Here is a 20,643-nt window from a genome sequence, read left to right as displayed (position 1 = left end):
GAATCCTTTCTAGTGACTGTCTTCCCATTCGCATCTGGGCCCCTTGACAGGTCACTTCCTCTCAGAGCTCTGTAAACAGGTTGACAAGAAGGTTGTGTGACTGACACCAGAGAAGTCCTTCTTTGTGGTTGCAATGATTCGGGTAGTAATAGTTGGACTTATTTGCAAACCATTGCTTAATTATATCAAGAAAACATCTATGAAAGGTCTACAAAACTTGTAAACTGTTGTCTAAATTGTTGGGGGAATTGTGCTTTTACAAGCACTGTTTGACCTTATTTTAAAAAGACATTTTTGGATGGAGAACCCAGTGAATCCTCCTAGGGAAAGAAGGGTCACTTGCTCACTTTGTAAACGTCATCCAGGCGCGCAACACCCATTGGGCTCACGGGGCTTCAGCCCCCACCGTTGTGTGTGGCTGACACAGTTCGCAGGCTGCCGAGCATCTAATTGCAGCCCCTTCTGAGTACTTAACAGGTTTTAAAAGACCATTTACTTGTAAATTAGGCTTTTGTTGTGTTTTTGCCCCTTCTTTCAGTCACTCTGTCTATGGTTGGAAGAATTAGCCCGCAACAATATTCTTCAACCCCCCCCCCCCCACGAAATTTAGCTCTAGTTGCCCGCCTCATGTCATCCCATATGTTGTTCGTGCAGAGGGGATCTTTTTGTCCTGGTTACTACCCTGCTCCTGTGGCAGGACATGCACAAGAATGGGGGGCAAGTTATCAATTGAGGGGCACTGAATTAAAATAGAAAATAAGTTATGAGCAAGTGTTACCCCTAAAGCCTGCCCTTAAGGATACGTTAAGGTACTGGTTACACCGCTGTCTGTGACAGATATATAAAGTTGCTTGTAATGAGACTGCAAAAACTATGGACGCTGATTTAGATTTTTTTAAACAAATTGGGAGACATTTTTTGCCCTGTTAGCTTGCACAGAATTTGAATATAATTTTCTATGGAAAAAGCTAAAATATAAAAAATGTTGCTGAAAAAATTGGGAGGAATATAAACCTGGGCCCAGATTTACAAATAAATCATGCAGTGCAGCACGTGCAGTTGCTGAGTTGCATGAATGGGAGAGCGCCATATCTATAAAGATGTGGCGCTGTTCTCTCTCTATCCTGGGGCACTTTATGCTGCCATGCGCCAAAACAGATACCTTTGCACTATAGCGTATGGGGTATTCGCTGTGGTCCGCGTAGTTTTTGTGCAAGAAGGCGTCCCTTCTTGCACCAAAACTAGGCTAAAAAGCAATTACCTCTTTGTATGTGCTGCAAAATGCAGCATGCATTGAAAGAGGAGAAATATGGCGTATGGCCAGAGCTGCAGACTTTGAAACTTGGGAACCAGGTTCAGGTCTCGTCTTGGCTCAACATCCTGTGATTCTGGGCAAATCACTTAATCTCCCTGTGCATACCAAAAATAAATGTGCTCCCCTTGTGTAATATAACTGGTTCTCATGCAAAGGGCTCTGATACCTTCGGGTCGAATTTTCTCCATAAAAAACAGAAAAAAGAAAAAAATATTTATATATATATTTCTCCTCATTACCTCATCCTCTGGGAGGTGCAGGGTTCTGCTGCAAATCCATGTCTACATGTCTTTGTAGAAAGGGATTTCTGTCAAACTCTATAGGTGGATGCACGGGATTGCCCATGCACTACCCACGGAATGGAATGCCTCCTTGACGCAATGTACTGCCCTGGGTTACTGTGGGTCACAGTCTAGCGCAAATCATGATTCTCACTTGATAGTAAATACCAACCCAACAATGTGCATCGAAGCTGCGCTTAAAAAGGTACACATAGCTGTTGAGTTTCCCATGTCCATGCGTGATGTGCTGCTCCAGCACTCGTTACTTCCTTTCAATTCTCGGCTCGTAGTTGTGTTTTATAATGGTATACACAAGACTACAAGTCCCAGAATTCAAAGAAAATCACTAAACTGGAGCAGCAGATCACACATGGACCTGGGAAACTTGGCATGGCTGAAAAAATGTTTCTAAATCTGGACCCTTGAGCTTTGGCATGTACATAGCAGCAATGATTTTTTGGTTGTTTTATTTTATTTTATTTAATGCGATTTTCTATAGCGCGAACATTACCCAAAGGTGTCAGAGCGCTTTACAAAAGAACCAGTTGCGATACATAAGGACTTTGGATTACATGAGTTACATAAGAGATACAAAAAGAAAAAATTGCAAATGTACAAGGTGTAAAGTCACTCAAAGGAGAGATATAAACAGGAAAAAAAATCACATGTACAAGTTGTAAAGTCACTCAGAAAGTCTGTTTGTTAATCCAGTTTCCCAAAAATGTTTAAGCTACAAAACAAAAAAGAATGGCTATTGTCAATATCGATTCCAATATGTTGTATGTTTCCAGTTCAAAGTCCAAAGCCAGAAACACTACTCGTTCTGCGCCACAAGAGGGGGCGGGTCCGCAGAGCTCAATAGGGCACTCAGAGGCGGCCGCGCGATTAGAAAGCAGAGCTGTATCGGTGATCCACCTGTCTTCTCCTGCAAGTGACGACGTTCTGGGGCACAGCAGACAATCATGGACACCTATGGGAAAGTAAGGAGCACAGCTCTCTTAGAAATGCCCCGCCCCCTTCCCTGGTAGCAAATACCCACCGCCCACGACGCACAGCTAATGCTGAATGTGTTGCTTCGTTTGGGGTCATTTGAGCCACAACACAGCTCTGTGGCACCACTTGGTGCACCGTTGGTTCTCTCAAACACATGTTTAGGCTACAACAACGCACCTCACTCGCATGCATTTGCAAGCGATGGCCTGAGTAAAATAAATGTGACATGAGAAGCATGGATATCGAAAGGGGACTGGAACGCTCTACTTTCGTATTCCTTTATATAAAGTTCGATGTTAGGTTTGTGGAATAAAGATGTAGCTTTCCTTGGGGTAGCAGAGGGAGAATATACGAGGTTCTTTGAAATGCATTATTTAATATCTGCAGGAGATAGTTGTTTGTGCATTTTCTTTAGAGTTCGATCATGTGAGGTCGGGCTGAGTCGGAGAGTTTGTTTGCTCTTAGATGCAGACACTACAGAAAGGAGTGAGACTCTGAATGCGCACGTGCGATCCAACAAGTTGCATTATATCCTAAGGCTGCGCCCTAAATTGTCGCATGTCAGTCAGTCAGGAGTTGCCTTCCCAAACCTGTCTTATTTGTTCTGCATTGATAATTTGAATAACCGTGAAGTACCAAAATGCAAAATGAAACCAAGTCGATCTGCCCTGTTGTTGAAAGTGCTTCTTAACAGAGATAATCCCTCTGCTGCTGCTACAAGTGTCACAGGTTAAAGGGTGCACGGGTATTTAAAGTGCATTCGTTTGTAGGTGTCTGTACCGCTGTAGCTTTAGGTCTGCAGTGCGAGTGACACTTCTGTTGGCTGTAGAGATTACTCTTCTGTGGATACTGGAGTGTGGCCCGGCTTTAGCTAAACACTTTAGCTCGAGCTTGGGCTTGTTCACAAAGCAGGTAGAGCCGACATCTTGGCACAGTAAACACATGTGTAAGGACTAGGGAGAGGAATACAAATCTGCATTCGCATCTGCTCCTCTTTGGGGACCAGAAAGCGACGAGCAGCAGCGCTGTGAACGCAGGCTTTAAGTGGGCCGGGTCCTGCTGGTGAATAAGCAGCTGATTAGACGAGTCCCTATCAGGCTCTCCGTTTTTGCCCTCACCTTCAGGGTCAAAAGCAAATCTTAACTCTGCAGCAGTAACACCCTTCACTGCTTTTGATGTAACTTCAAAGAAACGTGTTATAGTACTTTCACAGTCTCATCATTTCAGAACTGAAGCATTTTCAACAACAAATCCACAATTGGTGCTTATTTATCTAATGCAGCTAATACCCATTGACAAAGTAAATAGTCCTGGCTTGTTGTAGGTGTAATGGTACTTTTATTATATGTCTGGATGCAATGACAGAAGCAGCAAAATACCAGACACACTATGGTGAGCACAGAGTTTTAGCTTAAGTGTTTTTAGGCTGTGCCCTTAATCAGTGCTTTAAATGGGAAAAAATAAGTGCAGGTACTCATTAAAATGAGCTAGAGTTGTAGTGAGTGGGCGGGGCTGGGCGGAGCTTGGGGCGGGGCTAAGGGCAAGACATAATGATAATTAACAACTTCCATAATAGTTGCAGCACACACCAAAGCACATGATAAATGTGTTTATATAAACAAAGCAGGTTAACTCATTATACAAAATGAAAGAGAAATGCGATAATATGTTAACTTTTCCTTTTTTTGCAATAGTTGCACCTTCTTAATGCCATACTGTTAATTGATGATGTTTGGCACAATACTATATATTTTTGAGCATGTGAGTAGGAAGAAACTGAAAATAACCCCACCTCAAACCAATGCTCTTATGGCAACTAGCAAATGAAGCAAATCATCATGACCCTCCCTAGAAGGTATCTCTTCCATCGATCTACACAGTCATCCTTTCATCCTACCATTTACCTGCTGATGTCCACCATTTACCCTTTACATTCTGTCATCTATTCGGTTTTTCATCCATCATTCAGTTTTTCACCATTCCGTATGTCCACCCTTCATATCCAAACCTATCCATCCATCCTTAAACATATCCATTCATCCTTTCAGTCATCCATCTCTTTATCCACCCTTTCACTCATCCATCAATCCTTTTGCTCATCTATCCATCAACCCTTTCACTTCTTTATACCATCCACTCAATACCTTCTTTCACTCATCCATCATCCACCCTTTCATCCATCCTCCCTCACTTCCATCCATCCATCCAATCTTTCACTTACACATCCATCATCCGCCCTTTTATCCAATCATCCACCCTCTTTCACCCATACATCCATTCACTCATCCATCCATTCACTCATCCATCCATCAATACATCCATCCATCCACTCACTCACCCACCAACATTCCCTACTACGTTATTCATGAACCTTTGTCACCACAGACATGTACACACAACGTGCCACCCATTTTAAAATACCTCCTGAGCATTCCTTGATTCTCGCTCTCTCGCGCGTTTTCCTTACAAAACCAGTCATACAAATGCAGGCACACTGGGTAATTGAGACATTTTTTTTTAGGAAGGTGGGTTTCTCAGTGCAGAACGCTGTTAGATTAGCGCTCAAAGAGCCTCTTCCTTCGCATTGTCTGGGCATTAACCCTCTGATCCAGAAAGTACAGGAAGTGTGAGAATCGCCGCCCTTGCCACTGCTAAAATGTATATGTTTTATGTACTTTTTACTTTCTGAAATGCTGCGCTTTGAAAATCACACGCGCACACTAGCAGGTAAAATGAATCTCCACCCTGCTTTGTCTAGCACAGCGTGACCGTGAGCACCTCACATTATTTAAGTGAGCCCTGCCGATTAGCTCAGCAGGGGCTCAGATGGGGGCGACAGAAGTGGCGCCTTGGCTGACAGAAACGTCCCCACCTTCTCATTCGCACTCTCAGCCAGTGACCTCCCTTGTCATGAGTACCGGTACTCTCCTCTGGCAGAAGAGAAGTGCCGGTACTCAGAGTGACAAATCTAAGAAGTGCCGGTACTCCGTACCGGTGAGTACCGGCCCATTTAAAGCACTGCCCTTAATCATATCGACCACCCCCTTTGAGAGGCCCCCCAAATTTTTCATCCCACCTAAAGCCCTGCATAAATGTGTCCGCATCTTTAAACCACAACCCCGAATAAAGAGTAGTGACTGAGTGTGAGGTTCCACAACCCTGAATGAAGAGTAGTGACTGAGTGAGAGGTTCCACAACCCTGAATGAAGAGTAGTGACAGCGTTTGAGGTTCTGCCGCATCAAGTCAGTCTCCAGGCGTCGGGCACGGTAGGCAAGATTGGCAGGACATCCCTCTGTGAGCAGGAAGTGGAGCAGTGGTGAGCCATAGACTGGGCATTGTCTGATCTCTCTCACTGTGATTGGGCCCAGAGTTATTCACACATCTCTTCCCTAGGTACATTACTCCACTGAGCACTCTGGCTGGTTTTAGAACCTGCAAATTGCAGGCTCTACAGCCCAGGGGGCCAAAGTTGCATAAACAAACACATTTACAACATTAAAAGAAAGGGATTTAGGAGTGCTGTTTCAACCAATGCCAGAAGGTTGAAAACGGGCTGCACCTGAAAGAAAAACAGAGAGTCCTCCTAGTTGGAGGATGTTTTTTCGGAGGGTAGGGCCATTGCAATGGAAAGACAGAACAGCTTTACAAGGTTTTGGGTACACAAGGTAAACCTCACTATATAAGGAATGGAATGAGGAGAGGAATGAGGAGGTAATGATGGTTACAAAGTTTGGATCTCTGAGTCATGTATAGAATAAATAAGATGGGAGCCAGAACGCGTCCATGCTTTTTCATGAACTGTGGAAGGCATTGTCAATGACGTCTCCTGTGATTCATTTTCAGTTCAGCGAAAGTGAAAGCAAATACTTCTTTTTGCATGTTCACCCCTCATATTTTTGGACTGGTGCTGCTGGTATTTGGATTCTGAGAGTGCATTGAGGCCTGCTGACCAGACCTCAGTGCTAGTGTTTTAACCCATTACAAAGTGTATGTCAAATTGGCAATCTCCAATTAACAGAGTTTGTCTTACTTCCAAGTCCCTAGTACATGGTACCCAGGGCATGTAAGGCAGATTATCCATCCTGGGTTGCGGCACTGATTGTTCCACCCTGTGTCTGACAAAGTACAAAACAGCTCATAGCCTGCCACTTCAGATTGGAAGGGCAATATTTATTTATTCATTTATTTAATGAGTTTTATATAGCGCTGGCTAGACCCGTAGGTTTCAGAGCGCTTTACATTCGGTTGCACAATGTTACAGAAAATGATAACAATTACACATTACGTCAAAAATAAGCAACACATTGAAAGAGGAAAGAAAGGTGAACGAAGTAGGGAGCAGGGGAGGAGGGGAGGAAGGGGGAAGTGTGAAGGGGGAGGATAAGGGAAAAGATGGCAGGATAGACGAAGGGAAGTCTGCCCACAGACCGACTGGGTAGGTGACATCCGAGGAGAGAATCCACAGCCCGTCTCCCCTTTAGCTAATCACATCAGGCATCAGACAAATAGCTAGGTCTCAACTGACAAGGGAAAGTTCACATAAGAAAGTCCAGTGGATAAACAGGGTGGGAACTATGAGCAAGGACGGGTGAGGGCAGGGTTAATAGCTGGAAAGAAGCGAAGAGTAGAGCGGTAGGGGGTAGGGTGAAGGGGGAGGAGGGAGATAAGGTCAGGAGAGACGCAGGAGAGTTTACCCAAGAACCGGTTGGGTAGGTGATGGCCAAGGAGGGAATCCATAGTCCCATCGCCCCTTTAGCTCGCGAGGTTAGTCCACTGGGCATCAGTCAAAATGGCTGGGTCTCAACTGTATTAACAGCGCCTTAACCCCATTGGGCAATTTGCTGCTCTATTTAAGTTTATATCATTTCATTTCATCTCATTATCTGTCCCGACTTAGACATTGAAACCAATCGCAAAGCCCTCACTTCCCTTAACAGTTTAAGTAATTTTCCCCGAAGGAAGGCATACTGAGCCCTAAGGCAGAAAGCTGTACATTATTAAGTCCGACATTTTTTTATTCATATATGTTGTGACAGCAACACTTCAAATTGTGATTTTGCTGAGTGAGAGTTAGTAGCTCCATTGACTAACACAGAGTTGCCGATGACCACTCAGCCCAGCTAACTTCTGAATGGGATTACTGAAATGGGAACTGTAAGGCATCAAATTAATCATGGCATTATTCCCGACTTGATGCCTAAGTCAAATTTATTGTCATTTTTATAGAAATGCAACTTTTAGGAAAGTTGCCTCTCTGTGACTCCATTTTTCCAATGGCCTCACATGGTCAATGGTCACCAGACAGCTTTGTGGTGGTGTCAATGACTTCCAGGCTTAGAAACAATAGCAGCCTGCTAAAGGGTGAGGTGTTACTTCCCCTTCGCAGGAATCCCCATTAAAACGGGCTTCAAAGGCAAAGTCGCCATTGGTGGGTAAATGGCGATCCCACCCCTGAGGGGCTGCCTTTTATTTGGGCAGACTTGCTGGTGGTGGGAACCGAGAGGCAAGACCAGTGCCCAAACCAGTTTTCCCATGGGCGTTCAGTCCACAGGTAGCCACACCTCCAGGGTGGGTAACCAAGCTCCTAACATCCAAGGAAGGGTTCAGGCTTCTTGAGATCGGTCAGAATAGTGCACTCTGGGATTGCTAGATGCCACACATAGGTGGAAATTTGTGACAGAGCGGGATGGGACTTGGTAGCCCATTGGCTAGTGAACGCATCATCGCCCCCATGGCACTTTCTATGCATAAATACTGCCTTGCTGACCTCTGAATTTGGCAAATAGAGACCACATCATCTGCAGGACTGCACCAGGTTGGGCTAGTTGGGCTAGTGAAGAAAGGACTGTGGCGCCTGGTTTGAGGAAAGTCGCTCCCAAGACCCAGACTAAAGAAGTGACTCCAAGGGTCAGTCAACTGATCCGCTGAAACTGGCACCAGGGCCATGAAAGCTGCAGTAGCCCAACTCAGCAAGTCAGTAACCACTTCTGAAGAATTACCACTGTCTGCTGCTGGCCACCCCAAGAGATCGATCCTCGAGGGCCCAAAACTGCATTCGAGTCTGCCTGACCCGAGAGTGTCACCTGAGTCTAGATTGGTCACCAGCCTCCACCAAACCATATTACTGAGACAGCTGTGGGTGGAGACCAGTAGCCCAGCAGCAGCTGTGATTCTACTGACTCAAAGAGCACTTCGAGGGACCCCGAACTCTGTGGCTAAAGTCACCCCTAACTTGTGAACCAAGGAGTAACTTCAAGGACACCAGCGTCAACCGCAGAGCACCCAGATCCTCCATGAGCATCCTCTATCTCCTGCCTCTGCAGCATCAGGATCACCTGTTTAAGTCTATGATGACCATGCTGTAAAGTTTAGAACTGGACTGGAAAACTCTTTGATGGCTAAGGAACTACCCAAATACGCCTCATTGGCCCCATACCATCTCCCTGTCGGGTTTGGTCGCCCAAGTCAGGCCGGAATAATCGAAAACACAACTCTTCAAAAGTTTACTAACTTAACGATTACCAAGGCTTGGTTGCGGTGAAACTCAGATTGAAGTTTTCTTTATACCTGTTTCTCCGGAACCCTCTGGTGGATTTTGCTCATCTTGGACTCTAAAAATTCATAAAAATATAATCTATGTTTATAAATTGATGTTGGATTTAATTTGTGTTGTGTGTCTTTATCATTTTGTTGTTCGGTGATGTTAAATGCTTTATACTAATCCCTTGGTTTAAACCTTGCTGTTCAAAGCCATAGCTACCCACGGTTGAGTGTAAGGTTTTGCAAATGAGTCTGACTGAACCCAAAACAATTTTTGCAGGTGTATTACATGGTAAGGTCGCACAACCATACTATATAATACACCCTAACCCTCACACAAAGGATGTGGTATTCCACAGGGGTCCATTGTTCCTGGTAGTCTGTGAAAGTCGACCATTTTGGAGTCCATACAGAGGTCTGTAGGCACAGTACAGAATCTGGGAGGATGTGTTTGGTTGCTCAACCACTTTGTCAACCTTATAGTATTTTTCCAAAACTGTTTACAAATATAGGGAAGGATTCTTGGAGCATTCTCCAAACTTCATAGAACATTCCTAATCATCTTGGTAGACATCTCACTGAGCACCCATTTGTAGCCTTGCTGTGTGCGTTTTGAAAAATCAGTATTTATAAGGCAAGCACATTTTTCACATACTGTCCTATCACCTGGTGGATATAAATGAAAGCACCAGGGTCCCATAAAATAGGCAATGGCAAAGCCAATAGGTCTAGCCTTGGTTACCAGCCTTTTGGCTTTGTCAAGGTTTAGTAAAACGTTAGTGCTGTTGTAGGCGAGCAGGTCTCGCCAATATACCTATATAAATGGCTAAAAGGAAACATAATTAGTTCTAAAAAATCACACATTGCTATAGTATCATCATCAGTTATCTTTATTCGACTAATGAAGCTATAAAAGCATATAGTACATAAATACAGTAATAAAATATACATAAAACAAATTCCAAACATTAAAATGACGCATTTTGTACAAATTAGCCTATATGCAGCGATAGTTTTTACAGACATATAGATACTCAACATCTCTTCCACGTGATCGTAGAGAACCTAATATAATTGATGACCGCAAGACATGTTTGCAAGGAACCCAGCTGTTGTAAAAAGATTATCCTAATTCGTGTTGTCTGATGATCATGATCGCATCTCGTAAAATGTGGGCTAAAAAACGTCTCAGTTGAGAGTTGTACTGAGTGCAAAAAAGCTCAAAGTGTACTGTGCTTTAAATCGAAATATTGTCCCATGGACAATCGGGGAGATTTGGGAACCAGGCGCCCTGCGTTGGGAATGCAGCCAAGAAATGAATGGTGGTAAATCTTAAGCAGCTGAGATAAAATCTATGCTGAGTAATGGAAATGGTAATTAAATAGGGACCTAATCCCAGTAAGAAACGGAAATGGGAGTAATGACCAATAGGCTGTATCTTTTAGGTCTCCACTATGCGAGCCTTGTGACAAGAGTAGAGAAATAGGGCCAGATGTAGGTGTCCAAATACCGGTCGGAAACGGCCGAAAATACTGATTTTCGGCCGTTTCCGACCGGTATTTGGACATTGGTATATAGGGGTAGCAAAAACATACAGATTCGGTAAATTTACCGAATCGGTAATTTTACCGAATCGGTTAAATTACCGAATCGGTAAATTTACTGATTCAGAAAATTTTACAGATTCGGTAAAAAAACCTATTGGTAAAATTACCGAATCTGTAATTTCTAATTTAGGTAGCACTTTAAACAGTGCTACAGGGCCTTTAGAATTCGTTATTTACCAACTAATACCATTGGGTGGTAAATAACGAATTCCTGTGTACATGCACATCTGTGCATGTACACCTGTGCCATGTGACATACATGCCCACATGGCACACAAGCCAGAAACAGGGGTGTAACAGGATGTCAAAGTGACACCCTGTCCCCCTTGGCAATTCGGTATTTTTACTGATTCGGTAATTACCGAATCGGTATTTGCTATTGATTCCTATGGGCTTCAAGGACCATAGGAATCAATGGCAAATACCGATTCGGTAATTACAGAATCGGTAAATAACGAATCCTACCGATTCTGTAAAAATGACCAAATTTTTACCTACATCTTATTTACCGATTCATAAACACTGAATCAGTAAAATTCGGTATTTATGAATCGGTAAATAAGATTTACCTACAATAAGCCCATAGTCTTTTGAAAATAACTTTTGATTGATTTGCAACATTCTCTGGATTAGAGGAAAGCTCTAGTACCCCAAAGGTGGTGACTGCCTGTTTTACATATGCCAGCCAAGTAATGGCTTACATATTTTCTAATAATAGACAGTGAGTGATGATTGCCTTTGTGAAACTCGCTTCGTGCTTGCCCCAAACACTCATTCATAACAGTAATGGGATTATTTAATGGTTTTTTGCAAGTAGCCCACTACCACTTCCCAGTGACCCTTGAAAGTAGCTGAGAATTGTGGCACAGCTAACAGTCTGCGCATAAAACTGTTCTCCGCCTTTTGCAGGTGTTCTGGATCGGTGTACCCCCATTGTCCAGCACAATATCACCCCACTGACATACGTTTACGTTTATTGATGTGTATTAACTCGCTCACCGGTTTTTGGCCCAGTTTTGGTGTGAAGCAGAAGACAGGTTCAATAGCCCTTTGAACTAGATGTCCCATTAGGTTGAGTAAGAAGCCCCAGTTAAGAGCAGAGTCAAAAGGGATGACCAGGTATGTAAAGTTTTCAACTTTAGCAACCTCGAGCCTTCGAATAAAGTGTGTCTTTAATTGGGTGTTTTGAGCTTCACAGCTCATAATAAACAATTTTGTGAAATTGGTCTTGAGGCCTAAATTGTTCATAAAAGTGGTGAAGGTGCTTAAAAGAACTTCTAGCCTGTTCACGGACCTTGCAATTAGGACTGCGTCATTCGCATATAAGAGTACAGGGACGGGGTGGTTCCCCAACTGAGGTGTTTCTTTCACAGCAGTGCACAGATGATTCTCTAGTCCGTTCATGTAAATCAGAAACAGAAAAGAGGCCATAATACAACTCTGTCTAACCCATATGTAGATCTAATTTTGGAGGAGAGTGTGGCATTCTGTCCAAAACGTTTCCTAGCCAAAGTGTCTTAGTGCATGCGTCTTAACAGATCTATCAGGGTGTTTTTCTGCGCCCATCGTCTCCATGGTACCCCACAATTTTGAACAATGTACCATGTAAAATGCGCAGGAGAGGTCAATGAAGTCCATATGTATGGCCCCACTTTGGACCTTGGCATATTTATCTATTATGAGGTATAGGTTGAGGCACTGCTCAGCTGTACCCACCCCAGGACCGAACCCTTACTGCATTTCAGATAGAATCATATTTCCCTCTGCCCAAAGCTCCAATCGTGAAAGAAGTATAGGGTATACATTGCTATAGCTGTCCTGGCACATATATATCCACAGGAAAAACATTTTTTGTTTTGCCAATAACTTTGCCACAGTTTGACAAATCTTCACAAACGCTTTTAAAAAGTTACCTTTTTCGTCCAAATGCTGTGTTGAAAGTTTCGGGGTGATCCATCAAGCAGGGGGTGAGAAAATAGGGGGGTCCCAAAACGCATTTTCCCTGTGGGAATTTTTCATTTTTTAAACACAATTACAGCCTGAACCGCTGAACGGTATTACACCAAATTTGGCAGAAAGCTAGATGTTGGTCGCCGGGGTGAAAGAGCAGCAAAGGAGGTTGGGGTCCTCTTGTTGTTTGCTGAAAAATTGCCCCAAAATGTGGTAATGTTTCAGGTTGTCAGGCTTTACCAGGTGCTGAAAATGAAAAGATAACAATTTATTTTTGAAACACTAGGGTAATTAAACAAAGACAGTGGGGAAAAAAACATAACGCTCCAATTTTTTCCTTGCAGTTTGCATGCAGCTCTTAAATGACCGTTATTGAATTTGAATTTAAAATATTTATATAGCACAACATTCACCGTGCGGTTTCTTGGCGCTGTGGAGACTAATTTAGCAGTAGGAACGAAAAACTGGTGAAAAAGAGCAAAATAAGATCAGTTCACATTAAGAAAAGCCTGGGTGAAGAGAAAGGTCTTAAGATCTTTTCGGAAAAGGGAATAGTGTCTGGCCAGACGTAAGTGATCGGGGAGGGAATTCCAAAAGGATGGTGCCAGGAATGAAAAATTGGCTCTGCCCCATTTCTTACGTCTGTACCGGGGTACCTGGAGGAGTGATTGGGTAGATGAGCGAAGCTCACGGACAGGGGTATACTCTTTTAACAGAGAAGAGATGAAAGCAGGGGCAGTGCCCTGGCGCGCCTGAAAAACCATGCAACCAGTTTTAAAAAGGGATCGCTCCCTAACAGGTAGCCAATGTAGTGCCTTCAGTAGGGGAGTGGAGTGATGGGAGCGGGGAAGGCCATACACCAATCTGGCCGCCAGGTTTTGAACCAGCTGGAGCTTCCGCAGACTGTACGCTGGGATGCCGTTGTAGAGGGCGTTGGCGTAGTCCAGCCGGGAGATAACCAGAGCGGACATGATTAACTTAAGTGCAAGGGGAGAAAAGAAACGAGAAACAGAGCGAATAGTTCGAAGAACAAGAAAACAGGAAGAAACAACAGAACTAATTTGTGAGTGAAGGTTGAGATGATTATTAAGTTTAATGCCCAGGGTCTTAACTGAGGAAGAAGGTGTAGGGGGGGATCATAAAGAGGAAGGCCAGAAAGAGGAGTTCCAGGGACTGGAGGAACCACCCGTAAGGACCAATTCTGTTTTGTCAGGGTTCAACTTCAGATGGTTGTGGTTCATCCAGTCCCTGATGAAAATCATAGTAGACTGGAAATTGGAAATAGAATGAGGAGAAGAAGACAGATTAAAGATAAGCTGGAGGTCATCTGCATAATTGTAAACAGTGACCTCCAGTTGCTGAAGTGCAAAGATCAGAGGATAGATATAGAGATTAAACAGAAGAGGGGAAAGAGAAGAACCCTGAGGAACACCACATGTGACTTTGAGTTGGGTGGCCGAAAAATCCCCGAGCCGGACCGCCTGGGTGCGGTCCCTCAGGAAGGACGATAGCCAAACCAGGGCTGAGCCCTCGACCCTCGCCGCTCCGACACGGGAAAGTAAGATGGAATGATCCACTGTGTCGAAGGCGGCGGAGAGATCGAGGAGCACCAGAGCCTGGTAGTTGTTTTGGTCCATGCCCTCCCTGAGATTATTCAGGACCGACACCACGACAGACTCGGTAGAGTGCCTAGGCCGGAAACCTGCCTGGCGGGACGCTAGGCCCCCATTGGCTTCTACATGGGCACTGAGGACCGATGTTACATGTCGCTCCAACACCTTGCCCAAGTAGGGCAGGAGGGAGATGGGGCGATAATTAGCTGGAGCAGAGGGATCCGCGCCAGGCTTCTTCAGGATGGGCACTATGGTGGCAGATTTAAGTGCTGGAATTACCACCCCCTGAGCCAGCGAGCTGTTGAGAAGGGAGATTGGCGGTTTGGGGCAAACGGAGTAAATCTGTTGCAAAATATGGGCTGGACAGATGTCCGCCGGGGAACCAGACTTTACTTTGGGAAGTATTGCAAGAAACACTTCTTCGGTAAGCGGAGGGATAGAAGAAAGGCAGCAGTGAACAGTCGGGGGAGAAGGCTCAGAAAAAGTAGGGGAAGGAAGTGAGATATTGGCTTTGATGCCAATTTTTTCTAAAAAATAGGAATTCAAAGAGTCACAGAGGGACTGAGAGGAGGGGGCTTGAGTGTGGCCCTGTCAGAATAGGCCAGGTCCTGAACGATGGAGAAAATCTCCCTGGATTTATTTTCCGCTACCAGAATTTTAGCTGAGAAGTGTGCAGTTTTAGCGCTTAATATGGCCCTTTTATAGTCACTCAGCAATGTCAAATAATGAGTTTTTAATAGAGGGCAATTAGCTCGCAGTTGTATGTTAGGATTTTAACTTACAAACTACAAGTAATAAAAGGATCTCTCTGACAAAAGTAGTGACTCACTGACCTACTTACATCTTCTTTACAGCAGGCACATTAACCTTCTGCGCTGTCGCCTGCTGCCCTGTTCACTACTGGGACCACAAAATTAACTGGCTAGCTCTGCCAGACTGCCAACGCACCTCCATATATAGGCCAACACACATCCCTGGGACATAAAGCACACAGTGTTGCATAGGAAGGCCTGCAGAACTCGCCCTTCAGACGGTCTCACTCAAACCTATATTCCCCCCCTTTCTTCTTCCGGGATCATTCGCATCTCATCAGCTGCTCGCCGGATTGCCAGAAATCAGATAAAACCAGGCAAGACATTCAATGGCACCGTTATCAAAAGTGTGTTCAAGGTATGGGTCACGCACTCCTCGTTTGTGAGTAGGTTAAACAGTCTGTGGTGTGCCTCAAAGATATCACCCCCTGACGAGAAGGTGTGGTAATCAAAACGTGGTCTGTGGCGCCTAGGATAAGCGCCAACTCTCTGAGCACAACCTCTGTGAAACGAAATCCGTTTCTATGTTCAATGCGTAGAATGCCAAAATAAAGTTTAAACCAAAATTGTATCAAACTTCTTCATGTTTTATTCACATGGGTTTCTCATTATTGGTCACGAAGTTTCATTTCCATAACTCATATCTGAATTCCACTTTAGTATATGCATTATAACATCATTTCCCAATGCATTTCGGACAACAGTCCTTCATCAGGGGAATCTGAAAGACAATAATCCAATCTAAGTATGATCGACCGAGACAAAACCAAACATATAAATGCACTTAGTCATATCCATTACTAAGTTGAGCAATGTATCAATCACTTCTAAAACACAGAACCAAAGTGATAAATCATACAGTAGTATAGTTCCCGAATGCGTGTTATCCCGAAGTTGTGTTATGAGATAAATGAATTTTAGGTTGAATGAAAGGTAAAGCGAACCCAGTGCTAAGAAGAAAAGTGCCCAAAAACTCAATGGTGATTGTTCGTGCGAAAACCACGTGCAAAGTATAACCACAAAAGATATCCAAAGCCAAACAAGATCGTGCGAGCCTCGTGTCCGTGAATAGAACTTACAGATAAAGTTGAGCAAGATCCCGCGTCTCACCCGTGCGCCCTTCGCCGGTGAATGTTAACGACGTGTGCCGTATATACGGAAGTAAAGTGAATAAAACTGACAGCATAGAAAGTGGACTTCTCAAGTGGCGGCCATCTTACAGTAGTTCCGAAGAAGCCAAAGAAGAAGACAACTTACAGGCAGATGCATCAAAGAAAATACCGGGAGCAAACGGGCAGATTCTCAGAATCTGCCCGTTTGCTCCCGGTATTTTTGCATTTGAGATGCATCATCCCAAATGCAGAAATCGCAATTTAAGGAATCTCTAAATAGAGATTCCTTAAATTGCTCTTGCATTTAAGGAATCCCAAAATGAGATTCCTTAAATGCAATGCATGAAACCCAAAAAAATAGCGATTTCGCTAATAGGGGGAGCAAATTACCATGAAGTTGAACTTCGTGGTAATTTGCTAAAACTTTGAAAAATGCACTTTTGTGCATTTTTCAAAGTTACATGTTGCGCGCACACATGCCCTTAGGGCATGTGTGTGTGTAACATTTGTGCACAGGTCCATTTCAGGGGTGCAACAGGGTGTCCTTTGGACACCCTGGCACCCTTGAAATAGCGGAACATTAGCGATTCGGTAATAGCTAATCGCTAATAAGGAATGGCTTTCCCATTCATTCCTATGGGCCTTTGGGCCCATAGGAATGAATGGGAAAGCCATTCCTTATTAGCGATTAGCTATTACCGAATCGCTAATAAGGAATCTTAAGGAATCGCTAATAACATTGCGAATCCTACATGCATCCCGTTTTGCGAGTCTTTAATAGCGATTCCTTAAAATTCGCTATTAAGGACTCGCAAAACATTACTTTGATGCATCTGCCAGTTAGTGATAAACATTTCCTCTTACACTCTTTCAGAACAAGAAGAACTAGTATTGCAAAAAGGTACTTCATTTAGTCCCACCAGTCACACCAACGAACTGGAGCTGGAAGTTAGTCTATTTAAGTTTATGCGAAATTTACGTTTGAGACACTTTTTTGAAAATGTTTTGCCTCCACAAGATAGTGATCAAAGTGACCAACTTAGAGGATTGCGCGCTAAAAGCACATTTATGGCACCGGTCAGCCATAAATCCTTTGACATTTTTGAAAGTTTGGTTAAAAATGACATCAGTGGCATTAACTACACCAGGAAGAAAAAGCACATGAACTTGACCAACAAGGAATATTCGACATTAAACAATCTGGCAAGGAAAGTGGAGATCACTTATCAAACTGCTGACAAGGGGGGCGCTTTAGTCCTCATGGACACAACATTCTATAGGAAGCAAGTTCAAGAACATCTTTCAGACACAAACACATACGGTTCCATTCATTTCAATCCGACTAGCCAATACAGTGAAGTATTGATGAATATACTGTCAACAGCGGAAGACAACGGTACTATAAATCAGAAAACCAAGAATTTTTTGACTCCAACCAATCCACGTACACCTAGCATGTATATGCTACCGAAAGTTCACAAAAGTTTAACTCAACCTCCATTCAGACCAATTGTTTCAACCCGTGGTAGCATTCATGAAAGTACCGGAAAACTCATTGACAGATACTTGCAACCATTAATTCAGCAATCCCGCACCTATGTAAGGGACACTACAGACTTTCTACAAAAAGTAAATGAAATCAAATTTGAGGACAATGAAATCATTTGGCTTTGTTCCATAGATGTCAAATCGCTTTATACAAGCATCCCACATGATCTTGGTATGGAAGCAATTGAGAACATTCTATTGCATTCTGACCTCACTAATGACTTCCAGATTTTTATCATGCAACTCATGCATTTCACATTATACCAAAGCTATTTCTCTTGGGAAGATCAACTTTATGCACAGTTGTCCGGGACATCTATGGGCAATTGTGCAGCACCGGTCTATGCCAATGCATTCATGAAATACTTTGAAGAGAACAATATCTTGAACCAGACTCCTTGGAATGTGCATGCCAGGATGTTCCTGAGATATATAGATGACATTTTTGTTTTATGGCAAGGAGACCAGGAATCTCTAACAATGGCATTAACAGGTCTCAATAACATCAATGATCAAATTCAATTCACCTCTGAAATCAGCCAACAGACAATTACATTCTTGGATGTCAGAATAACAAGAGTCAGTGATCATCTAGAAACCAATTTATACAGAAAAGCAACAGACAAAAACAACACCTTGCATTACAATTCCTACCATCAGAGATCATTGAAGAATCATCTTCCATTCTCGCAACTCCTCCGGGTAAAACGGATTGTATCTGACACCTTCGAGTATGAAGAACAAGCATCTCAAATGTTAAGACGTTTTGAGCAAAGAGGGTATCCTAAGACCATTTTGGCCAATGCCAAAGAATGCTGTGATAAATTGAAACGTCAAGATGTGTTGACGACAAAACAAAAGGGCAATGTCAGAAGACCTGTGGTTGTATCAAAATACTCAGAGGCATCAAAGGCATACAAAAGTTCTATATTAAGACACTGGCCGATCATCAGCAAAGGATTTCAATGATATCTTTTGTGACCAGCCGTTATTTGCATACAAAAGAGGCAACAACTTGAAGGAAATAATAAAAAACCCTAAGCACATTTCCTCCATCACGTACAAAGGGAATCAACCTTGTCTCAATTGCAAAAACTGTAATAACCTCATCAAAGGTCCAGTTATTAAACACCCAATGAAGGGCACCAACATCAATTTGAGATTTAATGCAACATGTGACACTGAGAATGTAATATACATCATTAAATGTCCGTGTGGATTGGTATACACTGGAAAGACTTCTCGCAAATTGAAATTGAGAATTAACGAACACAAAAGTAATATAAGAACTGTGAATGTAAAATCTAATTTGGCTTTACACTTTAAAGACAGCAGACACAACATTAGCCAACTCAGGTTCGCTGCTGTGGAAGTGGTTACTAAGCGTGATGACAGAGACAATAACAATTTCTTGTTGCAGCGTGAAAACCACTGGATAAAATATCTTCAATCCATGAAACCATCCGGTCTTAATGACCGGATGGAATTTACATGTTATCTGTAGAGAACTATGTTCAGAACGGCATTTTTTTGTTTCATTGGTTCCGCTATTTTGAGTAACTAACTGAAATGTTTTATCTCCCTATAAGTTCACACTGTATGCAGAACCGTTATTTTACATAAAAATTCTGATCATTTGTTGTTTATGCACCATTTTCTAAGCGGGTTTACGGTTTCTTTTTTCACCATTCTTCGGAACTACTGTAAGATGGCCGCCACTTGAGAAGTCCACTTTCTATGCTGTCAGTTTTATTCACTTTACTTCCGTATATACGGCACACGTCGTTAACATTCACCGGCGAAGGGCGCACGGGTGAGACGCGGGATCTTGCTCAACTTTATCTGTAAGTTCTATTCACGGACACGAGGCTCGCACGATCTTGTTTGGCTTTGGATATCTTTTGTGGTTATACTTTGCACGTGGTTTTCGCATGAACAATCACCATTGAGTTTTTGGGCACTTTTCTTCTTAGCACTGGGTTCGCTTTACCTTTCATTCAACCTAAAATTCATTTATCTCATAACACAACTTCGGGATAACACGCATTCGGGAACTATACTACTGTATGATTTATCACTTTGGTTCTGTATTTTAGAAGTGATTGATACATTGCTCAACTTAGTAATGGATATGACTAAGTGCATTTATATGTTTGGTTTTGTCTCGGTCGATCATACTTAGATTGGATTATTGTCTTTCAGATTCCCCTGATGAAGGACTGTTGTCCGAAATGCATTGGGAAATGATGTTATAATGCATATACCAAAGTGGAATTCAGATATGAGTTATGGAAATGAAACTTCGGGACCAATAATGAGAAACCCATGTGAATAAAACATGAAGAAGTTTGATACAATTTTGGTTTAAACTTTATTTTGGCATTCTACGCATTGAACATAGAAACGTATTTCGTTTCACAGAGGTTGTGCTCAGAGAGTTGGCGCTTATCCTAGGCGCCACAGACCACGTTTTACCGTTATCAAAAGCACATGCTGGGGGCAAGATACAACGCAAAGAAGCGTATTTCTACTGCATTAATTTGTCCTTTTGCTCTTTGTGTTTGCTGGCAGCGGCGGACGAGGAGAGTGGCACAGGACCTGCCAGTGCAATGAGTATGTATGAACGAGGACATGCCTCGGCTGGGTAACCTCAGCGAATGCCTGTCTAAAGGTGTTTGTTAGGAGAGGAAGGCACACCGGCTCTTTCTCTGTTTGGCCCTCCCATTGTTTTTGGCAATTTTCTAGACTCTTTAGAGTGTCAGAATTATCTCCGCTATACTCAAAGATCAGCAGAGCACTCTAAAATGGATGCTCATTGCTGGACAGATTGTGGAGGGTGACTGACAAAATGGCTCCAGTTTTTCTGACAGC

At 43.1% G+C, this 20,643-nt stretch overlaps 1 protein-coding gene across 2 annotated transcripts in view; it reads left to right on the top strand.

Moving 5' to 3' along the window:
• The first annotated feature begins 2,433 nt into the window (after positions 1-2,433).
• Positions 2,434-20,643, top strand: part of LOC147727492 (alcohol dehydrogenase 1A-like) — a 382,065-nt gene continuing 363,855 nt past the window's right edge. Inside the window, exon 1 of one of the 2 annotated variants that reach the window (XM_086961569.1) lies at positions 2,434-2,576. In XM_086961569.1, coding sequence (XP_086817695.1) covers positions 2,559-2,576 — 18 coding nt within the window. In that variant the 5' untranslated portion in view covers positions 2,434-2,558. The remainder of the gene's footprint in view (positions 2,577-20,643) is intronic. The other variant, XM_086961570.1, reaches the window with a different exon arrangement.

The sequence above is a fragment of the Lissotriton vulgaris genome, chromosome 3_1 (assembly GCF_964263255.1).
Source record: "Lissotriton vulgaris chromosome 3_1, aLisVul1.2, whole genome shotgun sequence".
Lineage (NCBI taxonomy): Eukaryota > Metazoa > Chordata > Amphibia > Caudata > Salamandridae > Lissotriton > Lissotriton vulgaris.
Note: the sequence above shows the minus strand (reverse complement) of the source record. Positions and strands in the feature narration are given on the sequence as shown.